General features: G+C 38.3%; 1 protein-coding gene and 1 pseudogene across 1 annotated transcript in view; one reads left to right on the forward strand and one right to left on the reverse strand.

Annotated features, from left to right (window-relative positions):
- The window catches only part of ADAM32 (ADAM metallopeptidase domain 32), a 163534-nt gene that overhangs the window by 88649 nt on the left and 55036 nt on the right, over positions 1-19849 (forward strand). Inside the window, exons 15-16 of the mRNA XM_032618296.1 lie at positions 18436-18541; positions 18899-19079. Coding sequence (XP_032474187.1) covers positions 18436-18541; positions 18899-19079 — 287 coding nt within the window. The remainder of the gene's footprint in view (positions 1-18435; positions 18542-18898; positions 19080-19849) is intronic.
- Positions 6002-6156, reverse strand: LOC116746887 (annotated as a pseudogene).

Genomic DNA, 19849 nt, shown 5'->3' on the forward strand with positions numbered 1-19849 from the left:
AGGTATAAGTGAGAAAAATATGTTTAAGGTGTACAACGTAATGTTGTGATATACATATACGTTGTGAAGTAATTGCCACAGTCATCTACTTAACATACTCATTGCATATGTATACCCAGGAATAGGCTTACTGGATCATAAGGTAGTGCATTTAAATTCTTGAGAAGGCTGTCTACTGTTTTCCATAATGGCTGTACCAATTTCATTCCCACCAACAGTATATAAAAGTTTCCTTTTCTCCACATCCTTGTTAATACTTATTATCTTTTTCTTTTTGATGACAGCTATCCTAAAAGCTGTGAGTTGTGGTTTTGATTTTCATTTCCCTGATGATTAGTGATGTTGAGCTCCTTTTCACATATCTGACGGTCATTTGTATGTCTTTTATTTCAAGAAATGTCCATTTAGGTCCTGTGCTATTTTTATTTTTATTTATTTATTTATTTATTTATTTATTCATTTATTCATTTTGCGGTACGCAGGCCTCTCACCGCTGTGGCCTCTCCTGTTGCGGAGCACAGGCTCCAGACGCGCAGGCTCAGCGGCCGTGGCTCACAGGCCTAGCCGCTCCGCGGCACGTGGGATCTTCCCGGACCGGGGCACGAACCCATGTCCCGTGCATCGGCAGGCAGACTCTCAACCACTGCGCCACCAGGGAAGCCCCTCCTGTGCTATTTTTAGATCTCATTATTTGTCTTTTTTATTGAGCTGTATGAGTAACATATATTTTGGAGATTAATCCCTTATCAGATATATGGTTTACTAATATTTTCTCCCATTCTGTAGGTTTCATTTTTGCTTTGTTGATTGTTTCCTTTGCTGAGAAGTTTTTTAGTTTTATGCAGTCCCACTTATCTATTTTTGTCCAGTTTAGTGTCCAAGAGCTTTCTCCCTATGTTTTCTTCTAGTAGATTTGTAGTTTCAGGTAAGTTTAAGTCTCCTCAACCACCTGCTTTATTGAGATACAATTGGCATATAACATTGTGTAAGTTTTAGTTGTACAGCGTATTGATTTGGTACTTTTATATATTTCAGGATCGTTACCTCCATAGTGTTAGCTAAACATCCGTTATGTCACATAATTACCATTTCTTTTTCATGGTGAGAACATTTAAGATCTACTCTCTTAGCAACTTGGCTAATTCTTGTCAAATATTAGTTTGAGAACCCCTCTATTGAATAATCTGAGAGTCTCAATGCATTTCTATGGCTTTATGGGAAGTTTACTATAACTAGTTGCTGGAGGAAGAAAAAATTAAGGCCTGGTGCAGATGAGTCTGCTCAGTATTTGACACCATTTGGAAGTGGATTCCCTCTGCATAATTATAACCTCTCTCAGAGGTGTTTTTGAAAAATGATGTAGGAAAATTCTCTTATTGTGTAGAATTCTAGCAGTGTGTGTGGTTTCCTACTTTGTCCGAACGAGAGAAATTCAGAGGCAGTCTTGATATTTGACAGTGACTAATCATGTGCAACGAATTAGGACTTGAAACAATAATAATAAAAAATTGATAACAAGAAGTTCTGGAGAAGGTGTGTGTGGTTGTGCCTGTCAGGTAGAGCAGGGAATGTGAAGATATTTGTGTTGCATGTAAAGTGCAACCCAGGGCATGCCACATAGAGGAGGCTATGTATAATCAGATAAAGAACATTATCTGTCCTGTGAATGCTAGCATTTTTTCCCAGGTACCCTAGTACTTTCATAGCGAATCCATGTACAAAGAGTTTATGGCTGCAGGGATGGAGACAATGTGTGGGTTCAAAAATAGAATTTCCCTCAGCAAGATCATCTGATTACTTTTGTTGCTTGGTTAACAGCCATGGGCTAAGTCAACAGCAATGGGCCAAAATTCAGATTCTGATATAGCACAGTGCTGTGACAGACTGGCCAGCCACTGAGCCAACTTGATGACATTAGATCTCTCCCAACACATAAAGGGCAGCAATTTCCTCTCATTGGAATAGAGACATAATGTGGATATGGATTTACCTTTCAGATATCATGTTACTACTAGCAGCATTAACCATGAACTTCTAAAAATTGGGATATAATTATGTAAAGTGAACTTCATAGATCTGAAGTGTATATTTTGATGTAATCCTCACTTCAATTAAAGAGTAGAAAATTTTCATCAGCTCAGTAAGTTCCTTTCTATCTCTTTTCAGTCAGTTCCTTTAAGGCAATAATGGTTATCTTTCCTATTATCATATGTTAATTTTACCTGTTCTTGAACTTCATATAAATGAAGTATTTCATCATATGAGTATTCTACAGAGGGTTTTTACATTCTCATATTTATAGACATTTGGATTGTTTCTAGGTTTTTTTTCTATTATGAATAGAGGTGTTATGAGGCTTCATATATAAGTCTTTTTGTAAATATATGTTTCTGTTTCTCCTGAGTAAAGCTTTTGGAGTGGAACTGCTGTCTTAAGAGTAGCTGTATGCTTAATTTTATGAGAAACCTGCTCACTGTTTTCTAAAGTCATCATACTACTTCTTATCTCTACCAGCAACATGAGAACTTCAGTTGCTCCATGTTCTTGGTGACATTTGATGTTGTGAGTCTTTTTAATTTTAGTCATTGTATTGGTTGTAAAATGGTAGTTGATTCTGGCTTTAATTTGCATTGCTATCATGATTGATATCAAAGATGTTGAGCACATTATTTGGTGCTTATTGATTACATATATGATATATGGAATATATATATTTTCCGTTTGTAGTGTTCATTCACATCTTTGCCCGTTTTTAATTGGGTTTTTGCCTTTTTATTATTTATATGTGTAATTTATACATTCTATATTCAAATGCATTTTAAGATATAAGTATTGTATTTTTTTCCCAATATGCAGTTTCCCATGTACATTTTTAATGGTGCTTTTTGATAAGAAAACTTTAATTTTGAAGAAGTTTAGTTCATCAAATTTTTTCTATAGTTTTTCTAAGAAGTATTTGCCTACTCCAAAGTCATCCACATATTTTCCTGTTTTTCTCTGAGGTTTTGATTTAACTTTTATTTTTATTTATTTAAACTTTTCAAAAATTTTTATTGGAGTGTAGTTGATTTACAGCATTCTGTTAGTTTCACGTGTACTGTAGAGTGAATCTGTTATACGTATATGTATATCTACTCTTTTTTAGATTCTTTTCCCATATGTGCTATTACAGAGTATGGAGTAGAGTTCCTTGTGCTATTCAGTAGGTCCTTATTCGTTATCTACTTTATATATAGTAGTGTGTATATGTCTGTCCCAATCTTCCAGTTTATCCCTCCCTTGCCCCTTACCCCCTGGAAACCATAAGTTTATTTTCTACATCTGTAACTCTATTTCTGTTTTGTAGATAAATTCATTTGTAACCTCTTCCATATATAAGTGATATCATATGACATTTGTCTTTCTGTGTCTGACCCACTTCACTCAGTATGACAATCTCTAGGTTCCATCTTTGTTGCTGGAAATGACATTATTTTGTTCTTTTTTATGGCTGAGTAATATTCCATTGTATATATGTACCACATCTTCTTTATCCATTCCTCTGTTGATGGACATTTAGGTTGCTTCCACGTCCTGGCTATTGGCTATTGTGAATAGTATGCTGCAGTGAACATTGGGGTGCATGTATCTTTTTGAATTATGGTTTTCTCCAGATATATGCCCAGGACTGGTATTGCCGGATCATATGGTAGCTCTATTTTCAGTTTTTAAAGGAACCTCCATACTGTTCTCCGTAGTGGCTGTACCAGTTTTCATTCCCACCAACAGTGTAGGAGGGTTCCCTTTTCTCCAGACCCTCTCCAGCACTTATTGTTTGTAGATTTTTGATGATGGCCATTTTGACCTGTGTGTGGTGATACCTCATTGTAGTTTTGATTTGTATATCTATAATAATTACTGATATTGAGCATCTCTTCATGTGCTTTTTAACCGTCTGTATGTCTTCTTTGGAGAAATGTCTATTTAGATCTTCCACCCATTTTTTGATTGGTTTTTTTTTTTCTGATATTGAGCTGCCTGAGCTGTTTGTATATTTTAGAGATTAATCCGTTGTTGGTGGCTTCATTTACAAATATTTTCTCCCATTCTGAGGGTTGTCTTTTACTTTTGTTTACCATTTCCTTTGCTGTGCAAAAGCTTTTAAGTTTAATTAGGTCCCATTTGTTTATTTTTGTTTTTATTTCCATTACTCTAGGATGTGGATTGAAAAAGATCTTTCTGCGATTTATGTCAGAGAGTGTTCTCCCTATGTTTTTCTCAAAAGTTTTATAGTATCCGGCCTTATATTTAGGTCTTTAATACATTTTGAGTTTACTTTTGTGTATGGTGTTTGGGTGTGTTCTAATTTCATTCTTTTACATGTAGCTGTCCAGCTTTCTCAGCACCACTTATTGAAGAGACTCTCTCCACTGTATATTCTTGCCTCGTTTGTTGTAGATTAGGTGAACATAAGTGTGTGGATTTATTTCTGGACTTTCTATCCTGTTCTATTGATCTATATATCTGTTCTTGTACCAGTACCACACTGTTTTGATGACTGTAGCTTTGTAGTATAGTCTGAAGTCAGGGAGCCTGATTCCTCCAGCTTTGTTTTTCTTTCTCAAGATTGCTTTGGCCATTCAGGGTCTTTCCTGTTTCCATACAAAGTGTAAAATGTTTTGTTCTAATTCTGTGAAAAATGCCATCGGCAGTTTGATAGGGATTGCATTGAACCTGTAGCTTGCTTTGGGTAGTATAGTCATTTTCACAATATTGATTCTTCCAATCCAAGAACATGGTATATTTCTCCATCTGTTTGTGTCGTATTCTATTTCTTTCATCAGTATCTTATAGTTTTTGGAGTACAGGTCTCTTGCCTCCTTAGGTAGGTTTATACCTAGGCAATTTGTTCTTTTTGATGCAATAGTAAATGGAATTGTTTCCTTGATTTCTCTTTCTGATCTTTCGTTGTTAGTGTATAGGTGTGCAACAGATTTCTTTATATTAATTTTGTATCCTGCAACTTTACCTAATTCATTGATGAGCTCTAGTAATTTTCTGGTAACATCTTTAGGGTTTTCTATGTATACTATCATGTCATCTGCAAACAGTGAGATTTTTACTTCTTTTCCAAGTTGTGTTCCTTTTATTTCTTTTTCTTCTCTGATTGCCAAGGCTAGGACTTCCAAAACTATGTGGAATAAAAGTGGCGAGAGTGGACATCCTTGACTTGTTCCTGATCTTAGAGGAAATGCTTTCTGCTTTTCACCATGGAGAATGATGTTTGCTGTGGGTTTGTCATATATGGTCTTTATTATGTTGAGGTAGGTCCTCTCTCTCCCCATATTCTGGAGTTTTTTTTTTTTATCGTAAATCACTGTTGAATTTTGTCAAAAGTTCTTTCTGCATCTATTGAGATGATCATATGGTTTTTATTCTTCAGTTTGTTGATGTGGTGTATCACATTGATTGATTTGCGGATATTGAAAAATCCTTTCATCCCTAGGGTAAATTCCACTTGATCATGGTGTATGATCCTTTTAATGTGTTGTTGGATTCTGTTTGCTAGTATTTTGATGAGGATTTTTGTGTCTATGTTCATCAGTGATATGGGTCTGTAATTTTCTTTTTTTGTGATATCTTTGTCTGGTTTTGGTATCAAGATGATAGTGGCCTCGTACAATGAGCTTGGCAGTGTTCCTTCCTATGCAATATTTGGGAAGAGTTTCAGAAGGGTAGGTGTTAACTCTTCTCTAAATGTTTGATAGAATTTGCCTGTGAAGTCATCTGGTCCTTGCCTTTTTTTTGTCGGAAGATTTTTTTTTTCCAACAAAAGGTTTCACATATTTATTGCTGAGTTACACAGTGAGCAGTGATGAGGAAAGATCAAGAAAAGAGGAGAGAGCCATTCCATTTTTCCCATCAAACACAGGCAGCTGTTCCAGACACTAGTGACGTTCTGATATGTTAAGATGCAATTGACCTTGATCACATAAATGTGTGACACTTCATGTGTGGTCCCTTATAGACCCAGCTTAGTTCTTCTCCAGTGTCTTCTCTTGGAGTTGTATCTGATTTTATTACCAGTTTTTATTCGAATCCATTGGGGAATGGGACGATTCTGCTTTCGTTTTTGGCCAGGAATCGCTTGATCCTGAAAGTCTTGTGAGAAGACATGGCGAGGAGCAAATTCAACCACACATAGGATGGCAGACAAGAGAAAAGAGGAGGAAGTGAGTGGAAGGACATATTTAGAAGGCCTGTTGGAAGATTTTTAATCACAGTTTCAATTTCAGTACTTGTGGTTAGTCTGTTCATATTTTTTATTTCTTCCTGGTTCAATCTTGGAAGGTTGTATCTTTCTAAGAATTTGTCCATTTCTTCTAGGTTGTCCATTTTATTGGGGTATGGTTAGTTGCTTGTAGTAGCCTCTTATGATCCTTTGTATTCTGTGGTGTACGACTTCTCCTTTTTCATTTTTAATTTTATTGACTTGAGTCCTCTCTCCTTTTTCTTTATGAATCTGGCTAAAGGCTTATCAATTTTGCTTATCTTTTCAAAGAACCAGCTTTCAGTTTCATTGGTCTTTGCTATTGTTTTTTTCTGTCTCTATTTCTTCTCTGATATTTATGATTTCTTTCCTTCTACTAACTTTGGGTTTTGTTTCTTCTTCTTTATCTGGTTGCTTTAGGTGTAACGTTAGGTTGTTTATTTGAGATTTTTCTTGTTTCTTGAGGTGAGATTGTATTGCTGTAAACTTCCTTCTTAGAAGTGCTTTTGCTGCCTTCCATAGGTTTTGGATGGTCGTGTTTTTGTTGTCTCTAGGTATTTTTAGATTTCCTCTTTGATTTCTTCAGTGGTCCATCGATTGCTTAGTAACATTGTTTAGCCTCCATGTGTTTGTGGTTTGTATAATTTCTTTTCCTGTATTTAATCTCTAATCTCTTAGCATTGTGGTCAGGAAGCATACTTGATATTATTTCAATTTTCTTAAATTTACCAAGGCTTGATTTGTGACTCAAGATCTGATTTATCCTGGAGAATGTTCCATGGGCACTTGAGAAGAAAGTGTATACTGCTGCTTTCAGATGGAATGTCCTGTAAATATCAGTTAATCTCTCTGAACTAATGTTTCATTTAAGGTTTGTGTTTTCTTATTAATATTCTGTCTGGATGATCTGTCCTTCGGTGTAAGTGCGATGTTAAAGTCCCCCGTAATTATTGTGTTACTGTCGATTTTCCCTTTTATGGCTTAACATTTGCCTTATATATTGAGGTACATGTTAGGTGCATCTGTATTTACAACTGTTACATCTTCTTCAATTGATACCTTGATCATTATGTAGTGTCCTTCCTTCTCTCTTTATTTTAAAGTCTATTTTGTCTGATATGAGTACTGCTACTCCAGCTTTCTTTTTATTTCCATTTGCCCCTCACTTTCAGTCTGTGTGTGTCCCTAGGTCTGAAATGGCTCTCTGGTAGACAGCATATATATGGGTCTTGTTTTTGTATTTATTCAGCCAGTCTGTGTCTTTTGGTTGTAGCGTTTAATTCATTTACATTTAAGGTAATTATCAATATGTATGTTTTTATTGCCATTTTCTTAATTGTTTTGTGTTTGTTTTTGTCGGTCTCTTTTCTTCCCCTCCTCTTTTGTTCTCTTCTCTTGTGTTCCCACTTAGAGAAGTTCCTTTAGCATTTGTTGTAAAGCTGGTTTGATGGTGCTGAATTCTCTTAGCTTTTGCTTGTCTGCAAAGCTTTTGATTTCTCCATCAAATCTAATGAGAGCCTTGCTACACAGAGTATTCTTGGTTGTAAGGTTTTTCCCTTTCATCACTTTAAAGATATCATGCCACTCCCTTTTGGCCTGCAGGTTATCAGCTGAAAAATCAGCTGATAACCTTATGGGGATTCCCTTGTGTGCTATCTGTTGCTTTTCCCTTGCTGCTTTTAACATTTTTTTCTCTGTATTTAATTTTTGTTAGTTTGATTAATATGTATCTTGACGTGTTTCTCCTTGGGTTTATCCTGTGTGGGACTCTGCACTTCCTGGACTTGGGTGACTATTTCCTTTCCCATGTTAGGGAAGTTTTCAACTGTAATCTCTTCAAATATTTTGTCAGTCCCTTTCTCTTTCTCCTCTTCTTCTGGGACCCCTATAATTTGAATGTTCTTACAATTAATGTTGTCCCAGAGGTCTCTGAGACTGTCCTTATTTCTTTTAATTGTTTTTTCTTTATTCTGTTCTGTGGCAGTGATTTCCACCATTCTGTCTTCCAGCTCACTTATCTGTACTTCTGCCTCAGTAATTTTGCTATTGATTCCTTCTAGTGTATTTTTCATTTCAGTTATTATATTGTTCACCACTGTTTGTTTGTTCTTTAGTTCTTCTAGGTCCTTGTTAAGCATTTCTTGTATCTTCTCGACCCGTGCCTCCATTCTTTTTCCAAGATCTTGGATCATCTTTACTATCATTATTCTGAATTCTTTTTCTGCTAGATTGCCTATTTCCTCTTCATTTAGGAGAGACTTTTGCCTTACTTCTTCATCTGCAACATATTTCTCTGTCATCTCATTTTACCTAACTTACTGTGTCCGAAGTCTCCTTTCTACAGGCTGCAGGATCGTAGCTCCTCTTGCTTCTGGTGTCTGCCCCCTGGTGGTGGAGGTTGGTCCAGGGGCTTGTGTAGGCTTCCTGATGGGAGGGGCTGGTGCCTGTTTTCTGGTGGGTGGAGCTGGGTCTTGGCCCTCTGGTGGGCAGGTCCTTGTCCAGGGGTGTGTTTTGGGGTGTCCAGGAGCTTAGTACGACTTTAGACAGCCTGTCTGCTGATGGGGGGGCTGTATTCCTGTCTTGCTGGTTGTTTGGCCTGAGTAGTTCTAGCACTGGAGCTTGCAGGCTGTTGGGTGGGGCTGGGTCTTGGTGCCAAGATGGGGATCTCCAGGAGAGGTCATGTCAATTAATATTCCTGGGCGGTCCTGCAGCCATAAGTGGGTGCTTCCCCCCTGGGGGCTTGGGTTTGATCCCTGTTTGGAGAACCAAAATCCTGAAAGCTGTGCTGTGCAACCAAATAAACAAAATAAAACAGAGAAACAAAACCGAAGAAAAACAATCCAAAAAAAATCCCCAATGAAAACAAAAAAAACCAAGAAAACAACCAAACAGAAAAACCAAAACAAACAATAAATAATAAACTAAGAAAACAACAAAAAAACAAAACCTCCCAAAACAAAAAATACCCCAGAAAATTTTTAAAAAAAGAAATAAAACAACAACAACAAAATTCTCTGGGGCCTCTGATACCAGTGTCCTTGCCTACATGGTGAGCTACAGCCAACCTCCGCCTCCCCAGGAGACACTCCAAGACCTCTAGGTAGGTCTTTGGACCCGCTGTGGGCACTGTGGAGGCAGCTCAGACTTTGACCTGGCCCAGCTCCTGCGTGTACATGCCCACAAAGTCCACAGCTGCTAAAGCTGGATCCGTCTCAGCCGTGGGAGCGCTCATTGTCCCTTCAGATGTTCTATAGGTGCTGGGTTTACCAAGCTGATCGTGGCGGTGGTTAATCCGTGGCTTGTGCAGCTGCAAGGAGAGATTTCAGTTCTTCTTAGTTGCACAGCCCCTGGGGCTCAGCTTTGGTTTCGGCCCCACCTCTGCATGTGGGCTACCTCAGGCATCTGCTCACTGCCCAGGCGAGTGGGAGCGAAGGCAGCAACTGGGGGCATGCTGGCCTGTTTCAGTGGGAGGGGGTGGGGCAGCGACTGACTCAGGCGGGAGGGGGATAAGGTGGAAACAACTGGGGCACGCATGCTCACTCTGGTTGGAGCCCCTCCTAGTGCCTGTGGTGGCGTGGGCTGGCATGTGGGAGAGAGGCTGTGATGGCAGACCCGCCCTTCATGCATCACTCAGCAGTGGCTCCTCACTTCTGTGGTGGTCCAGGCTTCTTCCAAGAGCATTCCCAGTTGCAGAGCTCCTCACTTCTGTCCCCTCAGGCTGTCTCTGAGCAGCCAACAGCCCTCCTCTCCCTGGGTCTGCTCTCCAAACCCCATGTTCCGGCACTGGCAGACACCCGTTTCACCCTGGGGCTTGCAGGCTGTGGCATGGACCATCTGTGTAAATCTCTCTCTGTCTTGCCTGCCACAGACTGGTTGCTGCACTTTCCTCTGATAGCCCTCGCAGCTCCCCTTCTATCTCAGCTAATTGCCCTGCCAGTGAGGGGGCTTCTCCAGTTGCGGGAACCTCTCCTCTCCTTCAACTCCTCCCAGCAGAGCAGGTCCCATCCTGTTTCCTCCTTTCTTTTTCTTCCTTTTCTCTCTTTCATCCTACCTGGTTATGCGGGGATCTTTTCTTGTCCTTTTGGGTGTCTGAGGTCCTCTGCTAGTGTTCAGCAGGTGCTTTGTGTGAATTGTTCCATTTGTAGATGTATTCTTGATATATTTGTGAGGAGAGGTGAGCTCCAGTTCCTCCTATTCCACCATCTTCACCTTGAACCTAACTTTTCTTTTAAATCATTATTTCTTGGAAAGATTATTATTTTTCATTCCATTGATTTGCTATCTCTGTTTAAAATCAGTTGATAATATAATATAGTTCCATTTCTAGATTTATTCTACATCAATCTGTTTATCCTTATGCTATTGATTACTGTAGTTTATAGTAAACCTTTATATATTAGGTAATATAAGTCATTCAATTTCATTTATTCTTTTTCAATACTGCTTTGGATTTTCTGAGTCCTTTACATCTCCATATAAATTTTAACATCAGCTTGCCAATTTCTAAAAAAAAAATTGCCTCCTAGAATTTTGATTGAGGTTGTGTCAGATTTATAGATGAATTCTGGATTATTAGTATCTTAACAGTATTGTGTTTTGCAACCCATGACGCTTTAAGCAGCATTTTGTAGTTTAATGAACATATTTTTAATATCTTTATTTTATATTAATCCTAACTACATTTTAGGTTTTGGTACTATTGTAAAAATTGTTGTTTTTATGAAGATTGGTTTTCCAGTTGTTTGTTGCTAATAGGTAGAAATACAATCGATTTTTGTATCTTGATCCCTTATCTGTGATCGAATATAGTAAGTCATAATGATGCCTACTAAATATAGAGAAATCTTATTCTAATTGGTCATCACAGAATAGAGAATTATACTATGATGTAGATGAACAATTGTTAAATGGAAAAAATATATAATAAGAATTCAGAGTACTTGCTCAGAATGAATCATCATAAGAAAAAAAATTTACAACACATTTTGTATATTGCCTGGTAACTAATCAAACATCTAGCGCTTTCCGAGTTATTTCTTCCTATACAAATGCTGACAAAGATGATATGAAATTTACTGCTAGAAGCAAACTGTATACTTTTTTGTCTAAAAAGCTATATTTCGCAGAGATCACTGGAATTTGATAATGACCCACAATACCTACCACACTGGCTCTACTAGTATTTTTTGTTGACTTTCTTGGATTTTCTACACACACACACACAATCATGTCTTCTGAGAATAAAGAATGTTTTACTTTTTATTTTCCAGTTTGTATGTTATTTACTTGTTTTTATTTCCTTACTCCACTGTATAGGGTCAATATTGAATGAAAGTAGTAAGAAATTAGTAAAACATTGTTGTGATTTAGCGATGTGCTCTTAGATGGAGAATGCTTAATATTACGCTTAGTTAGATAAGTATAGTATTAGCTGTATGATATTACCTGTAGGCTTTTCCTGCTGTCTCAGGCATGGGCACACATGGAGCACCCATGGAGGCAAGGCCTGGAAAGCATGTGCTTGCTGAGCAACAGTGGATCCAGGGTCTAAGGCTCTGGGCAGCACACAGGATTGGTGACTGGGTGCCCATGGAGCAGCTCTGGCTCTGGGGTCTGGGGCATATGCAGCGTTTGGGGTGGAGGGGCAGCCCTGGTCTTTGGCCAGAACGGTAGCAGCTCTTTCTGGGTGGGGTGCAGCAGCATCTTCTTAGTTGGGTGGAGATGGCTCTCGATAGCCTCATGGAGAAAGCTGCCAGTGTCCTCTGCGGAGTGGGCTGCCGGGGTCCTCCTGTGGTGAGCCCTGTGTGATCCTCGACTGTGAAAGCTGTGGGGTGTCCATGGCTGTTGTGGAGGCCCTCCTGGCAAACTCTGCCATGTCCTCTGGAGAGCAGGCCACTGGGGACGGTGGTGGCATCCACTGCATGACAGATGCTGATAGTCCCCACCCTTCTGTGTTCCTGGCTCTCTCCAAGTATGTCCACCAAGTCATCTACCCAGTGGTCCTTTCTATCCAGTTAGTCTCCTTTCTTGCTCCACTGTGTTGCTATAGGTTCTTTCTTTTTTTTTGCGGTACGCGGGCCTCTCACTGCTGTGGCCTCTCCCGTTGCGGAGCACAGGCTCCGGATGCGCAGGCTCAGCAGCCATGGCTCACGGGCCCAGCCGCTCCGCGGCATGTGGGATTTTCCCGGACTGGGGCACGAACCCACGTCCCCTGCATTGGCAGGCCGACTCTCAACCACTGCGCCACCAGGGAAGCACGCTATAGATTCTTAATCGTACCCTTGAGCCCCTCCCAGGGCTATTTTCGTTTGTAGAGAGCTAACTGTTGTTTTTGTGTGTTGGGGGGGAGGGAACGAAGGCTGGAGAGATCTCTTACTCTGCCTTCTTGCTGATCTCTTCCTCAATGAGAGTTTTTTAAATGTCAGAGAAGTAGATGTGTGTCCTAGTCTAGTTCTTGATAAAATGTCCAGGATAATTTTACCAAGAGAGATCAAGGCCTCAAAAATTCTTTACCAATAAATTACCAATAAATTATTTTCTTTACCAATAAATTACCAGTTAATTACCAATAAATTATTACCAATAAATTATTTTCTGAAAGTTAGTATCCCCAGGGAGTCAATTCATTTAATTAATATTTGGCCCCAAACACCTAGACTTAAAGTCTGTCACACATTTCTAATTCTGGTATAGAGGATGGCCCACTGTCTTTGGCCCCTAGAAAATTTTTTATAGGTAGTGCATTTATTGGTATGACAGATATAAGGGAGATCGGGAGATAGGAACTGTGGCTCTCTGAATATAGTGCTTGCACCTTTATCTGAGGAAAAAATAAAGTGTCTTAGAACTCAGAAGAAATAGTGCTATGATAGAATCTCATAAAAGTGAGACCAAGATAAATAGGAAGTTTCAGGAATTATGTAATGGAAACTACAAGTATTCAAAGTGGTCATTCAACTGAGCTTAATTTGTTTGATCTCATGAATGGTAATAATTGCTTCTAAAGTGTCTGTAAGATTGCCTATGTTAATAGCTGATCCCACTGGACTCAGTACTGCAAACTCTTCAATGACTGCAATGCAGATATTGGGTAGAACTGACCACCTGTGCTCCCACTGGTCCTCTGAACACTGTGGATCAGTTTGGAGCTCAGTCTGGATCAATCTGGTCTTCCTGTTACTAGTGAACCGTGGCATCTGGTGTAATACATTTTATATGGGACACCCATTCCTAAAGCATTTGGTTTACTATAATGGCAATCCTCGTTATTAGTTAGAGAATAAACTTATTATACAGATACCTAAAAATACAATGGTTCAAAAGAGATAGACTGTATTTTCTCTCTCATATAGTATTCCAGAGATAGGCAATTCATCAAAGATGGTTCAGCAGCTTTGCTCTATGACATTTTTCAGGAACCTGTCATCTTTCTTTTTGCTCCGTCATCCCTTGTGTCTCTGGGAGAAGGTAGTTTTCCAGCACAAAACGTTTATACTAGCCCATGGAATGGAGAAAAGAAGAAATGGAAGTGTGACCAGCTTGCGCTTAATGCCATTAACTGGATGTTTTGCATATAATTTCTACTCATAATCCACTGACCAGAACCTAGTCACATACCATATCTAGTTGCAAGGGAGTCTGAAAAATGTTTTCTCTAGCTTGGTGTTTATGTGCCCTGCTAATAACAAGAAAGTTCTATTACTAAATGGAAGAAAGAAGGAATGGATATTGGGGGACAGTTAGCCAAAGTTGAGGTTATGGTAACAGTTTATGCTTTCTAGTAGTCATGTTTTTCTGGAGTACCAGAGTTTATATAGAGAAGGCAGAGGTTAGTATAGATCAGAGTATCATAAACTGGTAGGATTTTCCTCTTAGTACCATTTTCTAAGAACTGCTTAATATCCACATGGTTACTGTGGGAAATATGTTATTAGTATAGTTTGGTCTTATACCCCTGTTTGTACTTGGTTGGACAGTAGCTGGTACCTAACCAGACCCAGTCTAACTGCAGTACTCTTCAACCTTGCTACATTTGGTGGGTTTTAGGCTGAATGTCTAAGTCATGCTAAGGGAGTTGGGGAGGTTCTGAGTTTCTTTTCTGGGACTTTTAGACAGTTAAACAAGAGAGTTTTCCCTCTAAGGGCTCAAAATTATCATAAATAAAGCTCCAGAGTTTTGGGCAGCTATGTTTTTGACCATGTGGAAAAAGATTGGCCTCAATGAGACAGAAGAATGAAGCTGGAGTGTAAACATAAATGAAAACAAGAGATAGATAATCTTTACTTACATTTCTTCCTTGAGTGCCAATATAATAAATATTTCATTTAATCTGTCTCTTGTTATTCTCATAATTAGTGATGAATTTCCTGGACGTCTTTGAAAATAGTTATGTCTCCATTATTTTAGCTGGTGTTACAGTAATAATCTGTAGTTTATTGGAGATGGAAAAGAATTATATAGCTCAAGTGGCTTCAGATTGTATAAGTAAGTTTATGCTTATTTATCTTAAATATCTCTTAGGACTGTTTTAGGAGCCATGAGGAAAAAACTTCAACTCTTACTTCTTATCATGAATTTGTGGAAATTTTAAATTGGTTCTATCTACAAGTTATTTGAAAAATGTAGAATCGATATTGCCTCTTTCAATAAAAAATATTTAGAAGGCCACAAAACAGAAACTAATGAAATTAGTGAGGTGACATTGGAAACATAATTTGGGAGAGATCACTAAGGAGTTTGTTTCAAATGTTAATCTTTAAAAATCTCTATTGCTTCAAATAGAATAGGTATAATTCCTATTGGAGGTTTTGATTTTGGATGTCAAACTCCATAAGAAAGACAGATCATGGAATATGTTCCCCAAGGTGTTGATTTTTTTCATTCATTCAATAAATATTTATTTATCACCTTAATTGGGTGAGGCATTCTTCTAGGACTGGAAACCCAGGGATGGGAAAGACAAAAAAAAAAAAGATTCCTATTCTTATGGAGGTTATATTCCAGTGAAGGGTTCAGGCATAAACAATAAAAAATTAGTAAGTAAATAAATAAATAAATATAATCATTTCCATTAGTGGTGAATGGTATGATAACAACAACAACAAAATCCCCCAAACAAAGCAACAGCAAACAGAGTGATAGGAAAAAGACTGATGATGAAGGTGAGGCTGTTCAGACCGGGTGTTCAGAGATGGTTTCTGTGTGGAAGTGAAATTTGAGTAGAAACTTTAATATTAAGAAGAAGTCAGCCAGAAGATGATCTTAGGAAAGAGCATTTTGGGCAGAGAAGTGCAGCAAATGTTATGGTTCTGAGTTAGGAATGAATTTGGTGAGTTCAAGGATGAAAACAAGGGCAGTGTGGCTGAAAGGTAGTGAACCAGGCTGAGTAAGGACCATGGCAAGAAAATTGGATTTTATTCTTAATGTAATGGGAAACCACTAGAGGTATTTAATTAAGAGGCTGATGTATTTTTATTTTTTAAAAAGATCACTCTGACTTAGGATATGGAGAATGTACTATGGAGAGTGGAAGTGGGGAGTCGTTTAGAAGCTATGGTAGCATATTAGAAGAGAACTGATGATAGCACAGGCTAGAGTGATGGCTGCACAGCAGATGAGAAGTGGTCATGCTCAGGCTGTATTTAGGGGCAGTGTCCATAATACGTGGATTAGATGGTGGAGGCAGGTAGTGAGGGGGGGAAAAAGAAATCAAGAATTCTTCCTAAGTTTTCGCCTGAACATTGGTTGACTAATGGTCCTATAAAGAAGCCTAGGGTGTAAAACAGAATTTGGTTTTAGGATATGTTAAGTTGCATATCCTATTAGTCATGAGATGAGGTGAGAAAGATGTCAGGTTATGAAAGATAAAACTTCAGCTAACGTTTCAATGGCTCCCTTTATTACAGTTGAGATGGGGTGGCCTTCTAGTCCATCTAACTGGAAACGTAAACTAGTCGTCTCTAATAGTGGTCAAGGGAGTAAAACCTCAAACTCCCTACTCTGCAGTGCTATTTATGAGTCTTGCCTAAACTACTTGCAGTAGTTTTCCAGCACCCACATTTACTGACCTAGTACCAGCCATGCACATCTGTCTATGAAAGTCCATCTACTATTTTGTGGTACCTCATAGCATTTGATAATAGGTTAGAGGGAATATAAATACACTATTTGGACTATAGAAGAGAAAATTCTCTTTGTAGACTTCATCAGTATACTGGGTTTAAGGAAATATTTGACATGTGATTTCACATTTTCAAAGTGTTGCCCTTTTGGTGTTTCCATATCACCTTGGAAAACCCAGACTGAGCTGAAAGAAAGTCCCTAACACTAATGAGAGAAGGTATTCAAGGGAGAAATTAAATACAGGGCTCATTGGTACCTTTAGAAGCACTATTTGAATGAGTAAAAATTGGCCTGGATGAAGAGCATTCCTAACCTGGTATTCTCAGATTCACAACTGAGCTAATAAACATTGTGAATACTCAGAAATACCATTACCTGTCCTCACGGTACATATACAAGCACCCTTGATGGACCAATGTTTAAAAATGGTGGAAAGAGATGGAATTAGGAGAAGGTAAAAAATTAAAGGGAATAGTGGGGAAAATGTAAATCATAGAAGGAGCTGGTAACTAGGAGAAACCTTCTTAATCTCAAAAGAAAATGGAGAAGGATTAGATGGGAATTAAGAGTGACTAAATATGGGACTTACCTGGTGGCGCAGTGGTTGAAAATCCGCCTGCCAATGCAGGGGTCACAGGTTCGAGCCCTGGTCCAGGAAGATCCCACATGCTGTTCGGCAATTAAGCCCATGGCGCCACAATTACTGAGCCCGCGCTCTAGAGCCTGTGAGCCTAGAGCCCGTGCTCTGCAACAAGAGAAGCCACTGCATTGAGAAGTCCGCACACCGCAGTGAAGTGTAGCCCCCGCTCGCCGCAACTAGAGAAAGCCCATGCACAGCAATGAAGACCCAACGCGACCAAAAATAAATTAATAAAAAAAAGAGTGACTAAATAAGCATCATCTTAATTAAGTTTCATAACACTCCACTGAGGTAGATATTATTACCTACTTTTATGTTTTATAGATGGGCAGCTAGACTTAGCAAGGTTCATTTTGGAGACGGTGACTGTGCTAGGTGGAATTCTAAGATGGCTCCCAATATTCTTCTGGTGTACATTTCTTGGATAATCCCCTCTCTGAGTTGGGGGAGAACCCGTGAATATATGATGGAATTTCATTCCTATGATTAGATTATATAGTAAATATGAAGGAATTTTAAAGATGTAATTAAGGTCCATAATTAGTCAAATTTGAATTAATCAAAAGGGAGATCATTCTGAGTGGGGCCTCACCTAATAATGTGAGCCTTTAGAAGATGGAAGATGTCAGAAGATTCTCTTGCTGGCTTGGCAGCAATAAGCTGCCATTGTTGTGAGAGGGCCATGTGACTAGGACCCGAGGGATCAAGAGCAACCCCTGGCAGATAGTAAGACAATGGAGCAATGGGTGCAAAAAAATGAATTCTTCCAACGACCAGTGAGATTGGAAGAGGACTCCAGCCTCAAATGAGACTGTAACCCCAGCTAAGAACTTTATTTCAGCCTAGTGAGACCCTGAACCGAAAACCTGCTTGTGCTTTGCCAGGCTCCTGACTTACAGAAACTGTGACGTGGGTATTGTTTTAAGGTGCCAGTATATTGGTAATTTTTTACACAATGATAAAAAAACTAATATAGGAATGAAGGAAAAATAGGTAAATTTATAGTTTGGCAATTTTGGTCCCTTCACTTCAGACTTTCCGAAGATACGAGGTTTCTTTAATGAGATTTTTTTATACACCTGGCTTTTTATAAATTCCTACTCAGAATCTAGGAGAACAAGTATAGTTTTCTCTCTCTTGTCTTCTTTCACAGAGCCCTCTCAAGGTTTACACTTCTACAGCTCTCCCCTATCCTCATAATACCTTTTGTGATGGAAATGACTGAAAATGAAGTAAAAGGAGAAATAACCATGAGCGTTACTTTTCACTTTAATCATTTCTTTTTTCTTACAACGTCACTAAGAAACTTTTGAATAGATGATAATAATAGAGAAAAAAACATAAGAAACATAAATATATGAGGAAATTGAGGAAGATGGAAAAAAAAGAAGTTTTAATCCAAATATATTTCTAACTTTGACAGGTTCAAAAAATGCTCCATTTGCCTGCTATGAAGAAATACAGTCTCAAACTGATAGGTTTGGGAACTGTGGTAGAGAAAGAAGCAGATATAAATTTTGTGCATGGAGGTATGCTATGCAAATATTAAAGATAACCTCTCGTGTTCTGTAAGATTCTGTTTTTAGTTTTTCTCTATATATGTCATTCATTCCAGTGGTTTCAAGTATCACATGTGTATGGGAGTAAATCTGAAATCAAAATCTCTAGCCTTGGCATCTTTCTTGTGCTACAGGCTTATTAAGCCTGTATCAATGGCTTTACTTTTTACTTTAAATGTTAGCATTAAAGTGTTACATTTTCCTTAGATATATTGCCATAAATGGAGAACCATTGTTTATTTTTACTTTTTTGTCAGAGAAACCAATCTGATGCATTCCTAATAAATGCCTAATGCATAACAATCATATAATTTATTATGTTTGCAGGAATCTTATATGTGGCAGATTAATTTGCACCTACCCCTTTAAAACTCCTTTCCTTCGAGACGGTGCTTCTGTGATTTATGCTTTTGTACGAAATACTGTATGTATAACTATGCACTACACAACGACAGGTGGAGAAGATCCAATGGTGGTCAAAAATGGCTCTATTTGTGATACTGGGAGGGTAAATGACTTAAAATCTATTTTTAAAAATCTAGTTTTATTAATTCCTTTAATAAATATTGCAGTTAATTACTAGTGCTTTGTAAACTTAAATATTTGGTTAAGGAGAAAATGAATAAGCTTCAATTGGTCTCTGAGGGAAATGAGAGTTGTTTGATCCCCATTAGAATTTCAGTGTTGTGAGCAAGGAAAATCCAAGTGTTCTGGGGCTGGAGTGGGGAAGAGAGAAATCTTGGGAATACTCAGAGTTAAATATTCCGTAACATGAAAATTCACTTTTCTTCTTGGAGAAGAAAGAAGAAATCCCACTTAGTAATATATGTCTCTTTGCGGCCCAGTAGATAAAAGCATGACTTAGATGGGGCTGCTAAGAATCAGTCTTCACCTCTTAGTTTTTGACATTTTGCAAGTTACCTAACCAGTCTGAGATATCACAACTGTATGTAAAGTGGGGATAATAATAACATTTACTCTATGGAGTTATTGCAAAGATTAAATGAGATAATAGTATAAAGTGCTTAGCACAATGCCCAGCACATAGTAAGAGCTAAATATAGGTTGGCTATTATTATTTATTGTTGTTATAATTTGTTATCTATGAGACCAACCAACCAAATCTGGAGAAAACATAGAGGGAATAAATTTACTTCAAAATCTCTACATTCTAAAAGGGGTTGTTAGACACACCACGGAGGCCAAGAACTAATGAGAAGACGGAACACATTAAAGGCTTAAAAGGGTTAGGGTGTTGGGGTTTAGAAAGGGTTTTGT

This window comes from Phocoena sinus, chromosome 21 (assembly GCF_008692025.1).
Source record: "Phocoena sinus isolate mPhoSin1 chromosome 21, mPhoSin1.pri, whole genome shotgun sequence".
Lineage (NCBI taxonomy): Eukaryota > Metazoa > Chordata > Mammalia > Artiodactyla > Phocoenidae > Phocoena > Phocoena sinus.